This window comes from Liolophura sinensis, chromosome 11, assembly GCF_032854445.1.
Source record: "Liolophura sinensis isolate JHLJ2023 chromosome 11, CUHK_Ljap_v2, whole genome shotgun sequence".
Lineage (NCBI taxonomy): Eukaryota > Metazoa > Mollusca > Polyplacophora > Chitonida > Chitonidae > Liolophura > Liolophura sinensis.
In genome coordinates, this window is record NC_088305.1 from 26,205,215 (window position 1) to 26,229,645 (window position 24,431).

Below are 24,431 nucleotides of genomic sequence, written 5' to 3' on the forward strand. Positions count from 1 at the left end.
GTGTTGACAAAGCATTCAATCATTTGAATACTATGGTGGGCTTTATGAGCCATGCTGACGGTATCTAGGAACTCCGATGTCACATCACCTTTTTGTCCCGATGATCACCAGAAGGAAGGAATATTCAGGAACATTATTTCAGTAATCTTTTACTCATACGTAAAAAGAGTTGTTCCAACAATCAATGTCGTGATTAGATTTGGATAAACTTCCTGTGACATTAGAATTCCTAACCTCTGATAGTACGGTCCATAAAGCCCACCTTAGAATTCAAATTTTTAAGCGCCTTTAACTCCTTTCACAAAAATATTTAAACAAATTAATGAAAGTTAATTTGTGCATAGTTTTTAGTGGTATATTTAGTGATGCCTACTTCGATAATTAGAGGTCTTTTCCTTTAAATGTTCCCGATTCCAACACGTATATACTTTTGGTTCACCGCCTATGTCGAAATCTTGATAAATTTGGACGCCTTTCCATCGTTGGATTGAGTTTCGCTATCACAATCTCACAAAAAAATCGCAACTTTGTGATACATTTTAGTTATTACATCTTGCATAAAAGTAAGATATAGTTTTTGCCTTCCGTTCCATGCTAGATGGTGTCATTTTATACAAATGGATAAAATAGCCAAATTCCCTTTGGCGTTTATGACGGACGGTCATGTTTATGCATTTGCTTGCCCTTGTCAAGGACATAAGCAGAAAGTGAGAAAAATGAGGGAGGGTCAAAATCAGATAATGTGTCCCCTGGGGATTCCTATATATTCTGGAGTATTAATTCCTTGCATGGAATTCCAGTCCTCGATGTAGCCTCAACGAACCAATAAAAACGTGTTTATAAATATTAATGAACTTTTATGTAACACTCTTAAGTGCATGTGCACCCGTCTTGCTAAGCCGTCAACCTATATTATGTAATGTTTGTAACGTGTGGTGCCACAGTGACATTTCTGAGGGTTATTAACACTTCTGCACAACTGAGCCTATGAATACCCACGAATTTATCTCCCTGAAGGTGGAGATAAATCTTTAACGCATATATGTCAATCGTGTTCTGGCATAAAAAGCGGTATTCGACTTCCACGAAAATCTCGCAAAGAGCCACGGGATTTTGCGATAAAGGGATAGGGATTAAGGGAAGGCATGCCACTTTTAGACCCTGGATTTCTTGGTCTGACACAAATCAGGCTTCACCCGATACGTGTTTACAAGTTTATATTTAGAAGTAAGGTTCCTGGTCCCTTTGCATTGATTAAATGTTACTGTATGTAAAATGTGATGACAACACAGCATTTTGAGTAATTCTAGACGCCTAATAAAAGTGCACTTAACATGTTAACATGTTATTTGCTTCCATTTATGCATTTATATGACAAGAGGCCATATTTCATCGGCTACGAGAGACCATTTGCCAGCTATCACACTGTCATCACCGCTATGGTTTTATTCTTGATGCTGCGCGTCTTTAATTATATTGATAGACAAATTATTGAGATTTCCACACAAAATAAATATCGCGTTTCCCGCTTGGCTTCAGTACACATTTGGGCATTTGGGCTGAGCAGCATATAGAACGCCCGAGTGACGAGTGTTATCGACATGTTATTCCAGTGATGCAGCACGACATATATAGCTGTGCCTTAGGTTGATATTTTTCAAGAGATATCGTTGTGATATAAACCAAATGAGATATTGAAAGTGAATTTAAACTCCGAGCCTTAGCAAATCAAAACAGATGTTTATTTATTTATTTATTTGATTGGTGTTTTATGCCGTACTCAACAATATTTCACTTATACTCACGGCGTGAGTGAAATATTCTTGAATACGACATAAAACAGCAGTCAAATAAATAAATAACAGACATTACAACATCGAACAGAAGTATATAAGGGATTCCATCCTGGTGTCGGGCTTAGACAGGAGTGCAATTCTTTTCACTTCTTCAACAATCCAATACTCTGCTGCCTGATATTAAACGAAATTCTCACTCGTAATGGATGCATAAAAACAGAACAGTTTCTCTTCTTTTTCGACGTCCTTTTAGAAAGGAACTGTGAGCATTCTTCACAATATGCAGCCCTATGAATTGCATGTAATATTCAATTCTTTTCATCATAAGAGCCATTGTGCAAAGATAATTCATTCCATTAAGCCAGTGCTGATAAGATAAAAAAAAAATATTTTTTTTTTACAACACGCACTAAAATTTCTCCATATTTGTGGGGCGGTAATATAATACGCATGACTTAATTACTTCCGCCCATTAGTTTTCTGGCACGCGCCAACTTCAGTTATCCAGCAGCGCGTAGCGGAAGACGCGGAACGGTAAATTTACTTAGGTAGAAGAAATCCATTAGAGATAATTCCTTATGACGTAGATTATTCTAATCTTGGGTCATGTTAGCTTGTTCCAATACCAGATATTATCCTTCAGAACGACAGCATATAATATATCGTGTCCTCAACTCGAAAATTTTGTTATCGTCCGATAAAATCATTTTATGTCAATACATACATGGGATGTTGCAGGGTTGGATTATTTTGGTTGGACAATCGATCGGCTGATCGATTGATTGACTGCTTGACTGATTCGCTGATTGACTGATTTATTGATTGGTATATTGATTGATTGATTGATTAAGGGAGTCATTATTGAAATCCTTATGACAGTGAGGAGTAAATTAAACTCCCAGACAGAGCATATATAAACCGACCACTTGAGACAAAGTACATAATAATGTTGCTTTTAATGACCTACAAAATGCTCTTCTCAAACAGTTGCTGCTAGTCTACAGGTATGAGCACTTTCTAACACGTCATAAAGGTGTCTTCATTTTTCAAGTACTTCAAGTCATGTTCACTGATCTCGGATCGTCTATGTACAATTAAACCAAATGGACCCGGGGTTTGACCTGTCACGGATTCGAATCCCTGACCTTCCGCCTGTCATATCTAGTAGACAAACGTGCTAACCGCACGAGGCCGTTCTCAGCGTAAGGGAACACTGCTTGTCAGTGCCCTTTGAGATAGGGGTGGATGGGGACGGTGGCAAACACAACCGTGGTTAGGGGCCTTCTGGTCCGTATTAATTACGAACAGACGGGTGTTGTCTGTGAGAACTTAGAGAAGGTTGATTAGTACATACATAATTAGATGTATCCGGACAAGCGGTTGAAAGTCCAGAGGTAACCACACGCCCGTATCCGGGCCTAGCGTTCATTTTATCTTAACACTCACCTACCCACTTTTCATGCAATCCAAAGGTCGTCTTAGACTTAAAAATTGCGATGTCAATTGTCCCTTAAACGTTGCACCACCCTCTTACTATGTAATGTATTAATTTATTTATCTATTTATTTATGTATGTGTTTATGCTTAACATTATACTCAAGGATGCTTCACTTATACGCTAATGGCGGAGGAATCCGGAGTAATCGACGTAAACAACCCACCTTTGGCACCGATATGCACACCATATTGGTGGAAGACAAGTGGTCTTCAACGAAAGTTAAACTACGCAAGTGGCCATACGAATGTTGTCCAGGGGATCAATTTTTTTGTCCAAGGTTGGGTATGAACACGGACCTCTTGCGTCCCGTGGACAATTAATGTATATTTACAGCAAAACCTGGTGGCAGTTTGGGACACATTACCTTTCACCGAAGACAAAGTTCTCTGACTGTAAGATGATCTTATAGTAATACCTCGCCGCATGCATTTTTCGCAGCCAAATCGCTGTATAGGTATACACAAAAATAAAATATCCAGCAATATGATGTAAATTACAGCTATACCTGAGGTACCAGTGTACCTGAAGTGTACGTAATTCGATTATATGTGATGCTTGTGTTTGTACAGTATGCTTTGTACACCTACTCCATGTATTTAAATGTAAGTGTTTACACTCCTTTTTTGTCGTATAAAATAGAGCATTTATTTATTTGAATGGTGTTTTACGCCGTACTCAAGAATATTTCACTTATGCGACGATGACCAGCATTATGGTGGTGTAGGAAAACCCACGATGATGCTAAACCTTCTCACGTACGACCTGAGAGGACATAATTGTCTAAAAGCGCTGCGTATTTTACGTAAATTCAATTAATACCATTAACTTTGGAAGCACTTCCTTTCAATTATAGACTTAGCGGGAAGAGCCGCACTTTTTTCATCATTTCTTTAATTTGTTTAACCCCAAGGTTTCACAGATTCGCTGTATTGGAGTGAAATCACCCAGTCGGCTTCCGCACTTATAAAACACACATCATGTCTTGGTCTTCATTCTATACTAGGTCAAGAAAAAGTGTATACTGCAAAAGTTTGGGCAAACATATTACAAAGAGAGAGTATATAGAAAAAAGAACACCCATTTAACTTCTATCACATTGTCATAAAATGTCATTTTGGCTGTGTTTAAAAAATAAATTGGGGAATAAAACACATTCATTTAAGGTGTTTTATAGCAATTTAAAATAGACAACTATGCTATTTTATTATTTTTAAGATTTTTCTATTTTCTGCTCTAAGAAAGAAAAAGGAAACAAACAAAACAAACAACTGACTTCAGACAATACTCTAAAAATATAGATTTGAGTTTCAGTCGTTGCTCTTCCCACCGACTTTCTTTTTTCGTGTAACTTAATAAGAACATATCTAATTTCAAACATTAGCGGATTTCCATTTTATTTGTCATTTCCGTGGCTAATTTTTGACCAACATGGCGTTGTGTTAAAGTGGGAGATCCCATAAGGTCTCCAACTCAATGCCTGGCTTATTGATTTTCATAAATATATCGGACAGTTTAAGAGTTTACCGAGTACAAAGACGTTCTCTGTCATTTTGGATATCTGGCTATCGTTTGAGCTTTCCGTTTCATCATAATTCTGGGGTTGTTCGGTGAACATTTGCTCCATTTCCCGCACAGAACAATCACGACCTTGTAATAGTACACTGGTATCACGAACATTTCAGGCTTCATTTGACTGAATGACTGACTGCTTCACATATTCACTGTAATAACGTTAGATTTTTTTGCAGCGGATATCTAGAGGTTAATATAAACTTAAAAAGTACTTCTTTACAATTCCTTCGGTTTTTCTCCTTTGAAATATCCATTCCTTAATTAGTTTTCACAGCATACGTCCTCCCTTGGAGCTGTGGGGTGGGTGGTGATGGTGGGGGGTACAAATTACTGAGACTGTGGTTCACTATGTTCATGGAATCTTAGCATACTCAGTGCACTCATCCCCACAGAACAGACACGACTCTGTAAACGACATCAGCTCCACCGGAGCCTGGCTGATTGGAAGGATTACCGACCCTGATCAGAATGTGTAAACAGTTTGAGATATCCCCAAGCACAGAACAGACAGGCACAGAAACATCCACGCCCAGTTTAATCTGAACGAGTTGTCAAGAACTACTCGTGGCGGACATATTGCAGCCTATATACTCTATACACCACTTCATATTGAAGAAAAAGGTTTTCGCCTTTCTTTATTATATGTATTTCAAAAGAAAATATTTGTTGTTTGTCGAAAACGGGATATTCAAATGAACAGTATTACAGTTAATCTCATTTTCTGAAATAATAGTCCTATGTATTCAAGAGATCCGCACGTGGGCGGCCATTTCTTAACTAAAGTCTTATTTTTGGCCAATCACGTTGCCTCATTTTTCACTCATCGGGTCAGTCACTCTAGTAGACTGTCTCCTGTTTGTTTCGTCACTGTGATGGCGTCAGGTATGGTATAAATCTTGTATTGTTTATTGTCTCATTTGTGGTGTTTATAATTTGACCGAAAGATTTGTATTTTGAATGTTTTTATCATTCACTGATTGGTTTTTAATCATCCGCTTAAGTTATGGGTTAAATTGTTACAGTTTTGATTGCTAAAATGATTGAATCTTACTTGGTTTGTTAATTAATTGAGTCCTTGGTTGGTAGAAAGGTAGACTTGTTGCGTTATCAATATATGCATTGACTGATTAAGTGAATTTTCAGGCTCGTCACTTATGAATGTGGTTACAGTAAATCAACTGGTACCCCACCAATAATGAGTTATTCATTTATTACCCAAAAGTGAAGAGCCTGGAAAGATGCTGGGAAGGGTGTACAAATTACCGGAACGGCTCCTTTCCCGAACAGATAACCACATTGTAGCAGTGTCTCGCGAAATGAAATCAACGAGCCTCCGCTCAATTAGGTTTCTCAACAAATGTGTTGGATGGCAAAAAAAAAATATCAAGTTACATAAACAGTTTGGGGTAGACTTTATCTAATAAGATAAACGTGGGGCAATATGCACGCCCTATTTACACCGTGATTTACCCTAACTCTGTTTGGCTAACGGAGACGACCTGAAAGTTATGTTTTGTTACGCGAGCTACCATTCATCTGTATAGCTGCAGAAACTATAGATTAGATTTGCGCAAGGGCTATTGGGGTTTCAGAGGGACCCCCCTCAAACTCCCTCCATCGCTACGTTCCTATAGTGACCTGTACCTGCTGATTATAATGTGCAATGACAGCAACACTGTTTGATCGAGGTTTTACCACCACACGCTTGTTTTAACAGATCTGCATTAAATTTTGTTTCTTGCTGTCATATTCACACATTTCCTAGCAAGACTAAATTTTATTTATTTATTTCACTGGGTTTTATATCGCCGTCCTCAAGAACATCTACAAGGGAAATTCTTAGATTATAAACTGTGCCAGCGTAGACCTATACCGAGGTATAGTACATCCACACAACTTTGGGTAGCGAAATCTTCCATTCATGTCGACATAACGTTATATGGAAATGATCGATGTTTACCTGGTTTACAAGCCAACAACTGCGAGCCTATACGACCAAGCAGATTCAAATTCACAGGCGTATGACAATATTAAGACCAATTAGATATATTCAGAGAAGAGAGGGAGCACTTCTAGAAACTTTGGTCATGATGCAATTTGTCACCAGAGTATGTGTATTTCCAAACCAGGCATATACAGCATTTTGAAGTTACACATACAAGAGTGTGCATATGTCACGTGTTCCATATTTCATCTGATAAAATATTAATCCTATCTAGTTTATTCGGTGTTGAGCATTAAATAATTGCACCCTGGCAATTTGATAAGGTCGAGAGGTGGACTCCAGCTTTCACAGTTTTGTGTTTTTTAAAGCATCGAAAGAAATACTGTTGTCTCCTTCCTTGATTTTATAAAAGGTTGACATAAGTGAAATATATTTTAACATGGCGTAAAATACTAGTTAGATGATAAATGTGATAAATCACATCATATTATTTGAAAGAAAACAAAAGTTAACCTCAGACAAATTGCCAACTGCTGGGTTCGATCCTACAGTTTTCGTGAACCGCATAACATTTAAGAACTTCTCCAGCACGGGTCATTTTGAGTGCGACGCTTGAAACGTTAGATACATCTGTGTTACATATTTAAACATCAAAAGCGTGAAGCAGGCTTGAACAGATATGTATTGTGTAAATTGCGAAGATATCAAACGTGGCTTTGCTACTTTCTGACACATGGCCAAGCAATTAAGGGTTACTTAGGGGAATCTGGGTAGAAAAAATAGCGTGTTGAAACAGCCGAATCTCCTTAACGAATAACCCATTTCCATATTGATGATGGCGAACCGATGTCACATTTGAGCGAATGGAGGGCAAATTGGGTCTACAAAGATATTGACTTTTCTTAACGCCGAACAGAAACTGTTGTCAGTCACGACTTCCGGGCAGGGAGAATCACAGGCAAAAATACCGTAAATTCAACGGTGATATGTTCTATGCAGTGCACAAAACAGTGGCAAAACGGAACATGGGACGAACATGCAGAGTTGGGTGGGTGAAGAATGATGTAAAAGCTGGAAGACTGATACAACGGTTGGAAGGTTGAGACAGACGCTGGAAGGCTGATACAGACGCTGGAATTCAAAGATTGATATAAAAGGTGGAATATTGATACATAAGCTGGAAATCAAAGACTGGTATAGAGGGTGGAATATTGACACAAAGGCTGGAAATCAAAGATTGCCATAGACGTTGGAAGATTGATACACAAGATGGAAACCGAAGACTGACTCAGAAGCTGGAATACAAAGATTGATACAGACACTGGAATTCAGAGATTAGTACAGAGGCTGGAATTCAAAGATTAACGCAGAGGCTGGAGGAGTAATACAGAAACAGGAATTCCAAGACTGGTACACAGGCTGGAATTCAACAACTGGTACAGAGGATGGAATTCAAATATTAATACAGACGATGGAATTCAAAGATTGACATCGAGGCTAAAAGTTTGAATGAGATGCTGGAATTCAAACAAATAGCACAGGGGATGCAAAGTTAATACAGGAGCTGGAATTCCACGATTGGCACAGAGGACGGAAGGGTGGTACAGAAGCTGGAATTCAACAATTGAAACAGCGGCTGGAAGGTTGATCTTTGGAAGCTGATATTCGACGATTGAGTCTGTAAATATGACTTCCTGGAAGAATGTGGTTCTGAATGTAAAGCCTCAGTCTCGGTTGAATGCAGCTGATTGATTCATGGAGTAATAAGTGAGGTTGCGTGCTTCGTTTCATGGAGTAACAAGTGAGGTTGCGGGCTTCGGTTCATGGAGTAACAAGTGAGGTTGCGTGCTTCGTTTCATGGTGTAATAAGTGAGGTTGCAGGCTTCGCTTCATGGAGTAACAAGTGAGGTTGCGTGCTTCGTTTCATGAAGTAATAAGTGAGGTTGCGGGCTTCGCTTCATGGAGTAACAAGTGAGGTTGCAGGCTACGTTTCATGGAGTAACAAGTGAGATTGCGTGCTTCGTTTCATGGAGCAACAAGTGAGGTTGCGGGCGCGAAGCCAGCGTTTATTGCCTGTCGGTTCTGTAACGCTCAGTCAAAACTGGGCCTACTAGTATTGCTATATAGTGCTTGGTGCCAGTCCGTCAGGCCGTCCGTCCATTATTTTCTTAATAAAAGTCTCTTAAACGGTTGTAGCCAGGATTACCTAAATTATAACACATGTACGCTTAATTAGATATGGAATAAATTCTATTCGTTTTCTTTGATCTTGGACATTTTTTTCAGGGTCACGGCATCATTAAAATTTATATTTTGTAAGCTCTCTATCTCTACTAACAATTTTCTTCGAACTAGCACAACATAACGTGTATGTAGTCATCTAGAAGAAACCTGCTTATTTCAGTCACCTTGACCTATTTCTCAAGATCATTGGGCATGTGACTCCATTACCTGGTAAACACACTGTCACAACAGCTACTGTACAATCGAGGGGTACTAACAGTGCATTGCCGCATGGTATGTTTTCTTAGCTAGACGATATGGAAAATTCGAAAACAACTCTTTTTGAACATTCCCATTGGCTTATAGTTTAATATCCGTTTTACAAGCATGGTGGTACTGTATAAATAAAATAATGTGTACACACATTTCAGTTACCAAATATTCTGATTCGTATATCAAATTAAACGCACGTGAATCAATGATTGGTAACGGAAGTAGAAGCAAACATTACATAATTTGCCCAGAAAGACTTTTTTAAAATATAAAAATAACGGTAAATATGACGACTTTCCGCACATATTTAAACCATTCTGTTCTAAAAAAAATCGCGCAAGTGTTTTACTCTGCACTCAAGAATATTTCACTTAAAATATGTGCGATGATCACCAGTATTATTGATGGAGAAAACTGGTATTTTATTGACAGCTTAATGGCTATCGTCCTATAGCTAAATGACTAGGATGATAGAATTTCTTCTGGAGCTACATTATTATTAACAACGTCAGCAATTCCGTCTCCTCAAGAAATGCATGTAAGCAATCAATCTTCCCCGAAACACCAGCCAAGAAGTGAGCACTTAACTAGAAGTGTGATCGCTGTTGGCACACTACAAATCTAACGGCTATACATGCCAGGCAAATTTCCAGGCTGAACGCCTCACTCTTTAGATAGTATGCGTTCTTGACTTTACATCAGCTGTTTCCCCCCCAGGTGTCATTAGACCGAGAGAAAAAAATCTAGGTACAAGCACCTCGGCAAGAACACATCCGCTGTAATGTAGCTTTTTCATCACTGTACCAGCGAATGGTAATTTCTGGACTTTTATTCATTCCGTGACTTTGACAGTAAAAAAAGACACACAACAATCAGAATACAATCCGCTTTGTAGTAGTATATTCAGCCATATATCTCATATGTGGTTGTTATCAAGAACGGCTAATGAACCGGCTATTTTTAGATTATAAGGTTTTCTCCGAAAATGCGACAACATTACACACCGGGTTAAACACGCGTAGTATCTTCACCGTTTGTACGAAAATGCAGTGTTTATATTACACTTCTGACGTCGGAAGTTCCATGTTAGCTCAACCCAGGAAATAATCGCATAAAAAGAACTTCTTGAAAGATAATCTTAATGGTACTGGTATCTTGGGCATTAGAGTTTTGTGTTAATACCCATCTGTCTTTGCATTTATTTTGTGATAACAAATCTTTGTCGTCCGTAAAAATGAAACAAATCCAAATAGCGATAACTCCAGCGGGATGAACTGGATTCGAACCGTGAACCGCAGCTGCTTTCAATCGGACCACCCGAGTAGGGTGTAAGTGATGGCGAGTAAGTGATCGTGTTGTGGATACAATCTACTGACAGTTCCACATGGGCAGGAGTGAGTTACTGATACAGTGGGAGTCACGTGAAACAACCCACATAAACTGTATATGGCTCCTGAACAAAATGACAGAAGTGGGTGTGGAATTGTGCCGGAGAAAATCCACATTTCATCAATAACAGAAAAAAGGGGGCGTCTCCCTCGGGAAGCGAAATATATGTGTGAAAACCACATGCAGGCATACATTACGATATATATTCCAGGTCACATCAGAGATTGCTTTGAGCTCGTACATTTACGGTGTCGACACGATCTGTGTGGCTGATTGGCTGGCTATAGCTGGCCGGCTGAATTGTCGACTGACCATAAACGGCTTCATATGAAAAAATATAGGCAATATGTATCCCATTCAGGCATGTTGGTAGAAGAGAGTGGCGCCTTGGTGTATAAAAAGTGAATACGTTGCTGGAGAAAAAAAATAGCACGAACAAGACGCGTATGTCCCTGGCTAAGCTCCACGGCATCTCTACAGATCTTTTTACACCTTGGAGTGTCCATTTAATAACAAAAGCTTGAGCCGCTAACCTGATTGAACGACGGACTGACTAACACTGACTATAAAATATGGACGTTTCCCGATGAATCCCGTTCTTTGGGGCATTTCACACCGTTATCTGTTTACATTATTTGCACTAAAACAGTTATTGTTCCGTTCACAAAAAAAGCTAATAGGCTCTGTGGTGTGAAAAAGAACGTGTGTTCGGATGACATTGTAAATATCTCATATAATGTAATACCTAATTAACGGACACTTTACTTGACAAACAAGCTTACTTTACCTGACTAACTGGCATGATTCCTGAAAGACGAGCTTACTTTGCCTGACTAACGGACAATTTACCTGACTAACAGGCTTACTTTGACTGACTAACGGCACTTCACCTGACTAACGAGCTTACTTTGCATAACTAACTGACACTTTACCTGACTAACGAGCTTACTAACGGCACTTCACCTGACTAACAGGCTTTCTTTGCCTTACTAACGGACATTCTACCTAAGTAATGCACGCCTTACATGACAACAGGTTTAATTTACCTGACTAACGGACACTTTACCAGACTAATTGGCTTATTTCACCTGACTAACGGATTTATTTTATCTAACTAACGGGCTTATTTTACCTGACTAACGGGCTTACTTTACCTGAATAACTGACACTTTAACTGAATATGGGACTAGTTTACCTGACTAACGGACTTCAACGGAGTTCAACGATTGATAGAGCGTCTGGAAGATTGCTATAGAAGCTAGAAGAATGACACAGAAGCTGGAATTCAAAGACTGGTACAGAGGACGGAATTCGAAGACTGGTACAGAGACTGTAATTCAAAAGTCAACCAAGATCCTGGAAGATTGATAAACAAGCCGGTAAGACTGACAAAGAAACTGGGATTCAATCTGGTACATAGTCTGGAATTCAAAGACTGATACTGAAGCTGATTACCGTCGAACATTACCGCTAAGTATATACATCAGTACGTATAATAAGTATGTAACGTATATACATAGTATAACACATACTGATCAGGGCTTCAGGTTTAACTAGTATTAGTTTATCAAGGGACGTCACACCTGGGTAACTATATATACCAAATACCTTCACAAGCTGTATAAATCTATGTGTGCAAATCAATAAAACTGAGACCCTTTCGTACAGATGCTGAGCAATGGATCCCATTATTGTCGTATTAAGAGCACGGAATTTAATCGACACGGTGATTCACAGATTGCTTTGTTTAAGGCTAAGCTTCAACACACTTTAGACACAGGGGCGACCTATAAATTATGGCCGCATGCATGCACAATATTCGACCGGAAGGTCTCCATTTGTGCATAAAGACATTCCTCCAGACATATATATATATATATATATATATATATATATGTATATATATATATATACATATATATATAAATGTAATACATTAGTATCAAGCTAATAAGTCATACAAAGATAGGAATGTACATCGGTATACATTTAAAGATCGGCTGGTATTATAAGGTATAACAGTTGGTGTATCTTAATACATATATATTTCGTACCCTTATATCAAATATAACAAAACGTCTATGAAAATCAATTATACAATCTAAGATTAGTCTGAGGTACAATAGGTACTGTCTGTCCATCAGTCTGTCTGTCCGTGAGTCTTTCAGTCCGTCAGTCTTTCAGTTCGGTAAAGAATGACTTTTCCAGAATTTTTTTTTTGTCAAAACAGTTCGTCACATAGAATTGGGATGGATCATACCGATTCAAAATGATGAGTTACAGACCAAGTTCGAGCTTCAGACTTTTCGTGACATTTTGAGCTGTTCTCAACACAGTTTTCTGGACATTTTTCCACAACCGTTTGTAATGAATTGAAGTTTAGTACGTGGCTTCATCGTTACAAGCTGTTGACTTTGCGCTGTTTTGTTTCATCATGAACGAAATTTTGGTCGCTTTTCCCGGGCGTCTTTTTCCAGATTGTTGGTTGTTCGTAAGTGAGATTTATGACATAGCTTAAATCTGCAATACTGCTTGTTTGATTAGCGTTTAAAGTTACAGCTTAACCCCTTACCCTTAACTTTTGATTGTGATAAGCCAATGATACGGCGTTGGCTAGTAGACGCTATCGGCTTGCATAGCTAAGGGCCCTCTACTTTCATGATTATCTGAACAACTGTGCTCATGTTTACAGGAAGAGCAACAAACAGGTCATAGTGCGGTTGACCATTATCAGACTTCCTGACGTAAAATCAGCCAAGTCATTCAGTCAGCACCGGCATCTGGATTCGAACTCGCGACTTCATTCACCAAGGGTTGTGGTCCGCATGAAAGACGGCTTCTAACACTTGATGATTTCTATAGCACCGATGATTTCTATAGCACCGAGCTAGCGGTAGGTGTGTCTTGCTACTTTATGAAAGATGATTTCTAGCGTTAAATCCATGAAGGCCTTGTTTTCGCTACTTCATGAAGACTTCTAGCGTTCAGCAACCGAAAGTCTTCACTTGCTAATTTAATAAAGACGACTTCTAGCACTTAACCAGCGAACGTATACGATTTCTAGTATACTGAGCTAACGAAAGCTCTGTTTCACTACTTTATGAAAGACTCTTTTTAGCACTGAGCCATCGAAAGCCTTTCGCTACTTTTTTAAAACGATCTCTATCAATGAGTTAACGAAAGGCTTGTATCGATCCTTCATGAATAATGACATCTAGCACTGAGCCAGCGAAGTACTTGCCTTGCTTCTCCATGATAGACTTGTAGCATTTATCCAGCGAAAGTTTTGTCTCGGTATTTCATGAAGACTTCGGGTTTTCAACCAGCGAAAGCAATATCTCACTATTCTCTGAAAGGCAACTTCTAGCACTGAGCCAGCGAAAGTCTTGACATGCTACTTTATGAACAACTTTTATGAACAAGACTTCTACAACTGAGCCGGTGAAAGCCTTGTCTTGCTACTTTGCGAAAGTTTACTTGTAACACTCAGACAACGAAACTTCTGTGGTGCTTCATCACAAAATAACTTCTTGCAATGGCAGTTAGCCTTAATTGCCTTGCTGCTTTTCTTTTGTAATCCGTTTCATATTATAGCTGTTGATTGCTGTGTGCATTAAATTAATGGACTAGCTCAAGCTGAGCCAGTTAAATGCCACAGAAGCTGGAAAATGATTGAAGCAGAATTTCTGACGATATTCATAATTTAATTTATTTATATATTTGATTGGTGTTTTACGCCGTACTCAAGAATATTTCACTTATACGACGGCGGCCAGTTTTACGGTGGGAGGAAACCAGGCAGAGCCCGGGGGATACCCACGACCATCCACAGGCTGCTGCCAGACCTTCCCACGTACGGCCCGAGAGGAAGCCAGCATGAGCTGGACTTGAACTCCCAGCGACCACATTGAGATTCATAATTACCATATTTAAACCTAGCTGGCTACCTGCTCTCATAAAGTGGCCTGTGTATATGGAAACATTTTAAAGTGTATACATCTTATAGAGTTTTTATTACAGAAACTATCTTGCGATATATTCAATTTATAATTTTAGATACATAACAAGCGTTCTTGTAACATAGTGTAAGAAGATGACCACGTACCTGTATTGCCTCCAGTAATTAAAAAAATCCGATCTTCAGGCAATTGAACGATAGGAAATGACAGAGTGGAGCCCATGTTTAGACTGTAATCCAGTACGGTACGTTCTGTACAGATGGACGGTTAGTGGCTGGCTGAAGCTTTCCTCTGAGCCGGCCCGCTTTCACCGCTGGCTGCTTCAAACTGCGGTCTGCTACCGTACTCTACCCGTCACTCGTATATATGTGAATCTGCCAGCCAGATGTGGGTGAACGAGGGAGAGCGCCGTAACAACCCTAATAAACACACCAGCAGGCAAAGAAAATATCGTCTTAACAGATGTAGTCCAGATTAAAAAATATAACAGGTCTAGCTAATAAAGGGCTGCTATAGGCGATATTCCTTTCATCTTTATCCCTATAGCCGATGAGAAAACGACGGCCGAATTCACTGACGCCAATTAGTACGTTTACTTCATCAACACTCAAGTTGACTTCCTTGGCTTATGGTTTACCGCATGTAGTGTTGTCAGAATGACAAGAATGTGAGCGGTTGCGATGAAAGATTTGCTAATTGGTACATAAATGGGTGAGATGTGGGCAAATGCTTGACGACAGGCCAACCTACTTGAGCAGGCAATCAACAGGTTGTTTCTCAAACCGTGCAAAGGCAACAAATTAGGAAGCTATGGTGTCGAACTCAAGGCAAACCTCCATGAACAAACCATCCTCTTAAAAAGAGGATGTTGAGAATGTTACATAGAAAACCTGGTTAAATTCGTGTAATAATGAAGTAAATACAAAGGAGTGTCATCGATTTTATCGCACCCTGTAATGTAACTCATACATGTATGTGTACCCCGCCGGTTGAATATCAAAAGACTGCTTGTTGGTCCTTGATGATAATAAACAGTCGACGACGCTTGGGAGACAGTTTGTGTCGACTAACGTTTGTGGAAGACCGTTTACTTACCACAAGTATGGTAAACATATCTGTACGCCACATGTGGAAAAGTCCGTCAGTGACTTGCCAGAGGTTTATAGTTTACGCCGGACACGCCGGGGTGTTTTTTCGATCCATAACACTGACCACCAGTTTAAGTGAAAAACCCTTGAGTATGAGGTTAAACAATAATGAAATAAACCAGAACTGCCTGCAGTTTCACGGCTTCCAAGTAGTCTGTACACTTGTTGTTTATTACCAATGGCGAGATTCTAAACGGATATTGATGTCATTTTCAAGTTTTTTGTAACCAGTATTGCTCTACGTACATATCAAATTTCAGAGATATCTGTATGCCATTGGTTCTTGAGAAGAAAATATTTAAAGGATTTAATCGGAATCCAATGTGACCGCCAAACTAAGTGACCTACATACATTAAAACTCCTAAAGATAATATCAGCGACATGTTTACTACATGTACCAAATTTCAAAAAGCTGTCGTTGCAGTTTTCTACAGAGCACTGATCGAAAAGTATAATATTAATATTCCCAGCAAGGACAAATGGCTTCCAGCTTTCGGCGTATCAAAACGAATGGCATTAAGCCCAGTTTGTATGTATATGAAATACAGAGTTAATATAAGTTGTCAATCACCAGAGCCTCCCAATTTCATTAACGCCTTTAACGCAAAATTGTAACTACTGTTTAGCAAAGTTTATGCAAATAAAATAAAAAATATACAGGTAACGGTACATTAAAATACTGGTTAACATCGAGTGCCCGTATATAGATTACGGGTAAAACGGCAACGCCAAGAGCAAATTCATGTATCAGTTTCTTTTGTTTAGTCTGTCGGGTACTCTCTAAAACTTATTTATTTATTTCATTGGTCTTTTACGCTGCACTCAAGAATGTTTCGCTTGTATTATGGTCGGAGGAAACCCGCCTTGGAGCTGGAGGGCACGACCATCCGTAGGTTGCTGCAATACCTTTCCACATACGACCGGTGAGGAAGTCCACCTGGACTTGAACCCACAGCGATTAATTGATGAGAGGCTCCTGGGTCATTGTGCTAGCACGCTAAAAGCTAGTCAATATACAACTGTGTATATTGACATTTGCACATTCAAATTGATATATGTATGTGTATCGGTGGTACACAACTGATACATGATATTGTGGACGTGTTACATAAATTTTACCCTTTTGTGGTGCCAATGGCGAAATAGTGCTGCCTCACTGAAACATTATGCCAAAGACACCTGACATACAGCCCCAACAGTCATAGATACCACGCCACACACTATCTTGTCATGTCTCCTTATTCACTGAGTAACAGGACGTGGAAGTGTCATGCAAATATATTCGAAAAGTAAAATTATTTCCTACTCAGCTCTTGAGCAGGTTAATAACCCCCATCACCAGTTCCCAAAACGAGGTTTAACTCAAACCACCAAATAACTGAAAACGTATTTGAGGTACGAAATCAGAACGGAGTCATACAAAAACAAGCAATACTATTCACGAACGAGACCAGCGAGAATTTGTTTTTGAGGTTTCGTCAGCGTAATTAGCAGATATACATCTTGGCTTTGTGTACGTATCATGCAGTGGTACAGATTGCATGTTGTTTGCATAACGCATCCACAATGACGTGTGTACCTTACACAAAGTATGTAATTGTACTACCGATACACGTCACTCTAAATGAGCAACTTTCTACACTTGTATGAGGTTTTACAGTAAAAGTAAACAAGGTGAAAAAAATACAATTTGTTGCCATCAACATTTCACTTCTCTCAGCGTTTACTTTTATGACTGGACTTCTCTTTTAACGAATTTCTCCAGAATAAGCCAGTTAAAAAATCCCTAGGGTGTTACGTAAAACACCCGATCAAAGAAATAAACAAATAAACACAGGCTATCCCCAGTCGAGTAATAAATTCTTAGACAAATAATCAAACCAACAATTTGCAAAACAACCTTTTAGCGAAAATTCCCAAGTCATGTAGTGTTAGGTCAACTGGTCGACCTAAGTATGCAGGTTTGGAGGTTATCTTGCACGATCAAAGTTTCCAGTTGCTTTACATCAGAAATATACACTTTCATGATCAGATTTCTATGACAACATTGCTTAACACGCAGACGATGCCATGCAGTCCCCCCGTCCTTGACCCACACACGACACTCACATGCCTAAGTAGCACACTGTTGCACGCTGATTGGTGCAAATTAAGACTCGTGATAAAGACAAACATTTTAAGAATTAGTACGCATGTATAGGGCATGTGTACTAGATTTTACTTTGAATTTCCTGTTGTTGTTGTTTTTTTGTTTGTTTGTTTGTTTTTTGGGGGGTTTTTTCTCTAAAAATCTAAAATATGTCTCTAAAACTACAATTCCTGGTCATAAAAAGTTACATAGACGAAGCAAAGCAAGTTAGATCAAGGCGCCAACAACAGGGACTTTTGTATTCAACAACCTACCCTATCCACAGGTAAACTCCATCCAATCTATATCACTTAGTTACGGGTTGGTTACCAATTAGCTCCGAGATGAGTCGTATACTGCGAAGAATGACCCTCATGGGCACAGTTTCTCAGACTGCCACACATTCTGTAAATATGTAGTCAGAGGCATGTTTTACCAACAAGTTCAGTTAAAACCACTGTTCAGTATCCAATTATAGAACATGACAGTTTGTTAATGCTAAAAACCCTATTGGTTGTCAATCAACACGACACACCAAGTAACTCTATATTCGGTCATTGAGGATCCCAAGTACGTCTGTTGTATTCGGTCAGTGGGGATCCCTAGTACGTCTGTATTCGGTCATTGAGGATCCCAAGTACGTCTGTTGTATTCGGTCAGTGGGGATCCCTAGTACGTCTGTATTCGGTCATTGAGGATCCCAAGTACGTCTGTTGTATTCGGTCAGTGGGGATCCCTAGTACGTCTGTATTCGGTCATTGAGGATCCCAAGTACGTCTGTTGTATTCGGTCAGTGGGGATCCCTAGTACGTCTGTATTCGGTCATTGAGGATCCCAAGTACGTCTGTTGTATTCGGTCAGTGGGGATCCCTAGTACGTCTGTATTAGGTCACTGAAGACTTCAAGCCTGTCTGTATTCGGTCACTGGTGATCCCAACTACATCTGCACATACACTTGGTCAAAGATTTATTCTGACCATATCCCGGATGTTACGGTATCTTGAATTAACGATGGTCATGAGCGTATTACATCTCTGCGTCAGGAGTATAGTGCATTGGTATATGATATGGTGATTTGATTGGTTGAAAAGTCATCTGCCTCTATGAAAAAGTACAAAATACTTCCGACAAACTGACATGACACTAGGCCTACTGTGCGACTCCTGTTTAGTTGGGGCATCCATTATGCACGTTGATCTCACTCACTCTCACTACAAAATGTCCTTCATAAGCCTGTTAAGAATCCCACTAAGAAGTCTTCCACGCAGCTGTGAACTTTTTGTCCAACTGCATCTATATTTTAACTTTTTACATTTCACGCGCTATTTCAAGTAAAAATTACCTCTGTAATGACGTATAGTAATAACATACATCTTCAGCTCTATAGCTTCATGGCGAAGGATGTAATAATGGCAACAGCGCGCATGACAACTGATGGTTTGTTTTGCAGTGCATGGTGCACAAAAATCCCAGGAATTATAAATCATGACACACTGCACTTGTCATGTTTTTTGTCCTGGAAATAGCAACGAGCCATTTTTTCCTATTTAATTGTTCGACGCCCAGTCAGTTATGTTTTTGACATTTCATGTAGTTTTTACGACTTGCAACTGAGAGGATAATTGAGTAAAATTCACACCTGGTCGTTGGCAAATTCAAAACGAGGCATGTAAACAAAAAACAATGAAGGAAACCAAACGTTGTTGGATAAAAGAGATATTAATCATATTTAACTCGGTAACTCGGACAGAAACAGGATAACGGTTTAACGGCTTTAACGGGCAACCGAAAAACTGGCAAAGTGCTTAGTTTAAAAACCAGACTTTCTCGGTCCGTTTTTTGCCTGTAACTTGTCAAACAGTCGGAAAATCTGCAGTGGTTATCAAAAACAAAAAGCACCAGTCTTGTGGTGGCGCCAAGGGTATAACGAAGTCAGTTTGTACAGTTCAGTCTCGAATCGTACATCAGTCGACGCCTGGCATGAAGGGAGTAGAGGAAAACCATTTGGCTATACACGAACAAAATAAGAGACTTTTTGTCAAAAAAATATGTCAAGGTTTTCCAAAAAACGAGGTTAAGAGGACTTGTCTATAACAATTGTTTATTGAATTAGAAAATGCATTACCGATATATACAAGTACGAACCTCTGGAATTCCTGTCAAAGGAAACATTAATGATACTCCCTTCGTCATTTTTTTAGTGGAGGTGGTTAATTGTGACATCAGAGATATATTTATATTTGTCATATTAATATATCACCAAATATTATGATATTGTATAACAGTTTTCTCTATGCTGAGGGTTAGCCTATACTGAGTGGAATAATATACCATTAATAAATAGGGGAAAATACAGCGTTCTGGTAGCATATTTGAAGACAAAAGCCGTCTTTCGTTCTTTGACCAGGATATTCTCAGGATCTATTTGCAAATAGTTAATACTGAACAATTTTTAATATGTGTATACATACATGTATCGCTGCATATGTGACAGTTGCATTGTCAGCACTGGTTTTGAGCTGCGTGAATAACGTCACACCAAAGTTATTTCTAATTACACCTACAATTCTCCCAATATTTAAAAAAAAATATCGTGGATTAATACGCTTTATTTTTGCCAAACTATTACATTATTTCAAACTATCGGGCTTAAATTCGATTGGTTAACTACCGAAATTAAGACAGGTTATAATATGCTGTATATGATTTTAATTCTGTGTAATAATGTCATCCTTCTCAATATCACGTTATTTTGTAGCTACATTTATACATTCCATAAAATATAGTTTATAGCTGTCAGTGCGTACCTACTGCTTGTACGGAATTCCCGTTCCTATTATACTGTAGAAACTAAACTGTTAAAATGGCAGGACACTGTTATCTGAGTGATGGCAGAATATATTATGTTATTGCTACAGGCTGTGAGTGCTTGGGGTTTAACGTCGTACTCAACAATTTTTCAGTCATATGACGACGAAGGAATCCTTAGGGTGCATGTACGTGTAATGTGCCTCCTTGTTGCAGGACGGATTTCCACCGCTCTTTTATTTAGTGCTGCTTCACTGAGACGACTTACCGAAGGCAAGTAAGCTGCCCCGCCCGAGTCATTATACTGATACGGGTCACCCAGTCGTTGCACTATCTCCTTCATGCTGAACACCAAGCGAGGAAGTGACAACTTAGGTTCCCCTTTTAAAGTCTTAGGTGTGACACGATCAAGGATTGATCCTGGATCTACCAGTCCCGAAGCAGACGCTCTACCAACTGTGCTATCCGGGCCGGTGTTATGTTATTGCTACAGGCTGTTATGTTATATAGCAAAGACTTATTCTGTTATTCCAACAGAAACATCCAGTTCGCGTTACTTGACAGTGTATGTATGTATGTATGTATGTATGTATGTATGTATGTATGTATGTATGTATGTATGTATGTATGTATATTTTGAGTTTAACGTCATATTTAGCAATTTTTCAGTCATATGTCAGTATAGGTGTTGTCCTTACTACCGAAGTATCAAACACACCAGACATGACACCCTACCCTGTCACATGAAACTGACGTCGGGCCGATCAGTCCTGTTTCCTGGCACTAACCTCTCAGCTCTGAGTGATAAGTGGGCACAAGCAAGTAAAATTTTTAGTATAATTCTTGTAAGTAAATATGGGCAGAGCGCCCCGAACCTCTGGCACTCTGTTTCATGCTTGTGTCTAATCCCGCTTAAGCTGGGGTTAGCACTGTGTATATCCATCGTGTTAAATTAGCTCGCCACTTCAATTGGATCTATGAACAGTTGCAATCAAAATAAAATCGACAGTTGATATTCTAGCATGGTACATGGTTTGAATACTGATTTCACTCACTCGCCTAGAAGATACCATGCCCCTTTCCAACTACACTGAAAACTGTTTACTGATTCTCTTTGCATGATTCCGCCCCATTTTCGTACTTTATATGCTTTCTTAGTTCTTTGGTAGTTTGTGTCGAACGTCGTTTTGGGAATTTGCCTTGCAATCATTGACGCGGAAAGTTCTAATTGGTTGACGGCTGGTATACGAATGTCTGTTTCGACCCGTAGATTATATAGATTTGTTGTATATGTGCCTGTATCGTTCAGCAGTCAATCTGTTTAAATTGAACAAGCAGATGCGACCCGGGCTGTTATATCAAACAATACAGTGATAACATCAACGGGTCTGTGTAAATACCAAATGTTATCATCCTATTGTTTAGTGCATACGCTATAAAATTACATTCGACAAACACAGAGCTATACCATGTCGTTTATAGCAACCACTTTCTGCCTAATTAACCAGTAATTAACCTTAATAAAACAGTAACACTAATTACAGTACAAATTTTCCATGTGAATTCTGCATGTCTAAATTGGGTTTAGATTTGCAGCTATTTAGGCCTAGTGTGTTCTAATTATTATCACTAGACGTTCATAAACTTAAATTTCTTTTCAAAAGACTTTTAAAAATTATTAATCATGCTTGACTGTGGTGTAGGCCTTTTGTTCCGATATGTGTTACCAACATAACTGTTTCTCGCCAGGTCAAACAAGGCATATTTGGTTGCTATAATTTGTTTGCAGCATTACTTATACAATGTCATATTCATCACAGGCTATTTCATTCGTACATGAAACGACCTTTCAGCATTACACCGGTCTTATGTAGCATCGTTTCAGGATTACTTCGGTAACATCTTACGGCTTCAGCATTTCTTCGCCTTTTATTATAAAACGTTGAATATTATTCAACATTGTATAACGTCTCTTTCATCATTTCTCTGGTCTCATTTTAAAGTCGTCGTATAAGTGATTATTGAGGACGGCGTAAAACGCCAATCAAATAAATAAATTTTATATAAGATCAATTTTAGCTAGCATTTTCCTGGTCATCTTTAGTATCACATCGGTCATAGGCCTATGTAAGGTGACTTTCAGCATTAATTCGGTTTTATGTAATGTCACTTTCAGCATTTCTTTGTTTTTTTTTATGTAACGTGACATTCAGCATTACTTCTGTTTTATGTAACGTGACTTTCAGCATTACTTTGATATTATGTAACGTGACATTCAGCATTACCTCAAGCTCTCACTCGAGCACTCTCTCACTCCTTTTCTGCATTACAGATCTTTAATTGGTTAAGCAGGTATAAATGGCTTTCCAAACTTGACATTTCCCCAAGCCCAAGTGTACCAGGTCCTTTGACCACGGATTTTCCGCAAATGCTTCATGAAAAATGTCTCTGGTATCACTATGAAAAAAAGAGATAAACTATCTTTTTAAAACCCATTTGAAATACATGTTAACTCATGTGATACTCCAGTACATGTTAACTCTTACTGGAGTTAACCACTGAAGCGACCATTATTACTGAAGACAGGCAGCAAAATCCTCAATATTAGAAAAAAAAACCCAGACATGACCTTTGTCGGGGTCGAACCAATGACTGCATGTGAGATGTAAAGGGACACTGCGTCCACTTCTTGTGGATCTGGAAGCAATCAACTCGTCCATATGTGGATAGATTTTATGAACGAAGCCTTCAGACTAGGTCAAAATATCATAACTACATATGCTGGACATGTCAGATTATGACCATGTTTACGGTATATAATGTATTGTTTGTACAGTGGTTTTTACATTCCAGTGCTGAACACGTATCTATGGCGAGGAAACTCGTTAGAGTAGCCAGCCCTATTTTTTTCACGTCGCTAACGAGCTTTTCTCCAAGACTTGTCCTCTCGCCGAATGGCTAACAACCCTCACCGCGGGCCGTCCACACTGGACCTCTCTTCCCATCAGGGACCTATATTTAGCCTGGAGATGACCATAGTAACCTCCAGGACTTTTGTCCCCAGACTGGAGTACACCGAATATAAGGGTGGACACATGCGTGGAAAAAATAACACAGTATCGGCATGACTGAGCTAGATGGGGTGTCGATTTACAAAGAGACAGTACTCACAGATGGGATGTCCTGTCACAAAAGTCTGAGACATTTAGCTTTATCCTAAATTTTCAGAGAGTGAGCGAGTAAGTGTTTAGGGTTTAACGTCGTACTTAACAATTTTTTTCAGTCATATGACAACGAAGGGATCCTTAGAGTGCATGTAATATGCCTCCTGTTTTTTTTTTTAATCGCCCGATCCTATATACTGCCTTTTAGGGTCAACCAGTCGTTGCACTATCCCCTTTCATGTCAAAAGTGTGACTCGACCCAGGATAGACCCTGGAACTACTGCTCCCGAAGCCAACGCTCTACCAACTGTGCTATCGGGGCTGGTCGATTTTCATAGACGTACACTTCAAGTATATTTACAGTGGTAACTAATCCAGGTTAAAGCACTTTCAACATTAATTCTGTTATTTGTGGAATTCTAATATTTTCTTAAACATATTTAGATCTATTTAAATAATACACATGTAGTTACAACAAAACAATATGTCCCTAAAACGAAAGTCAACATAACACAGTATTCAGAAAT

General features: G+C 39.1%; 1 protein-coding gene across 1 annotated transcript in view; it reads right to left on the reverse strand.

Moving 5' to 3' along the window:
- Positions 1-14,904, reverse strand: part of LOC135477962 (retinol dehydrogenase 12-like) — a 38,434-nt gene extending 23,530 nt beyond the window's left edge. Inside the window, exon 1 of the mRNA XM_064758199.1 lies at positions 14,802-14,904. Within this exon, the coding sequence (XP_064614269.1) occupies positions 14,802-14,877 (76 nt within the window). The 5' untranslated portion in view covers positions 14,878-14,904. The remainder of the gene's footprint in view (positions 1-14,801) is intronic.
- Positions 14,905-24,431: the final 9,527 nt, after the last annotated feature.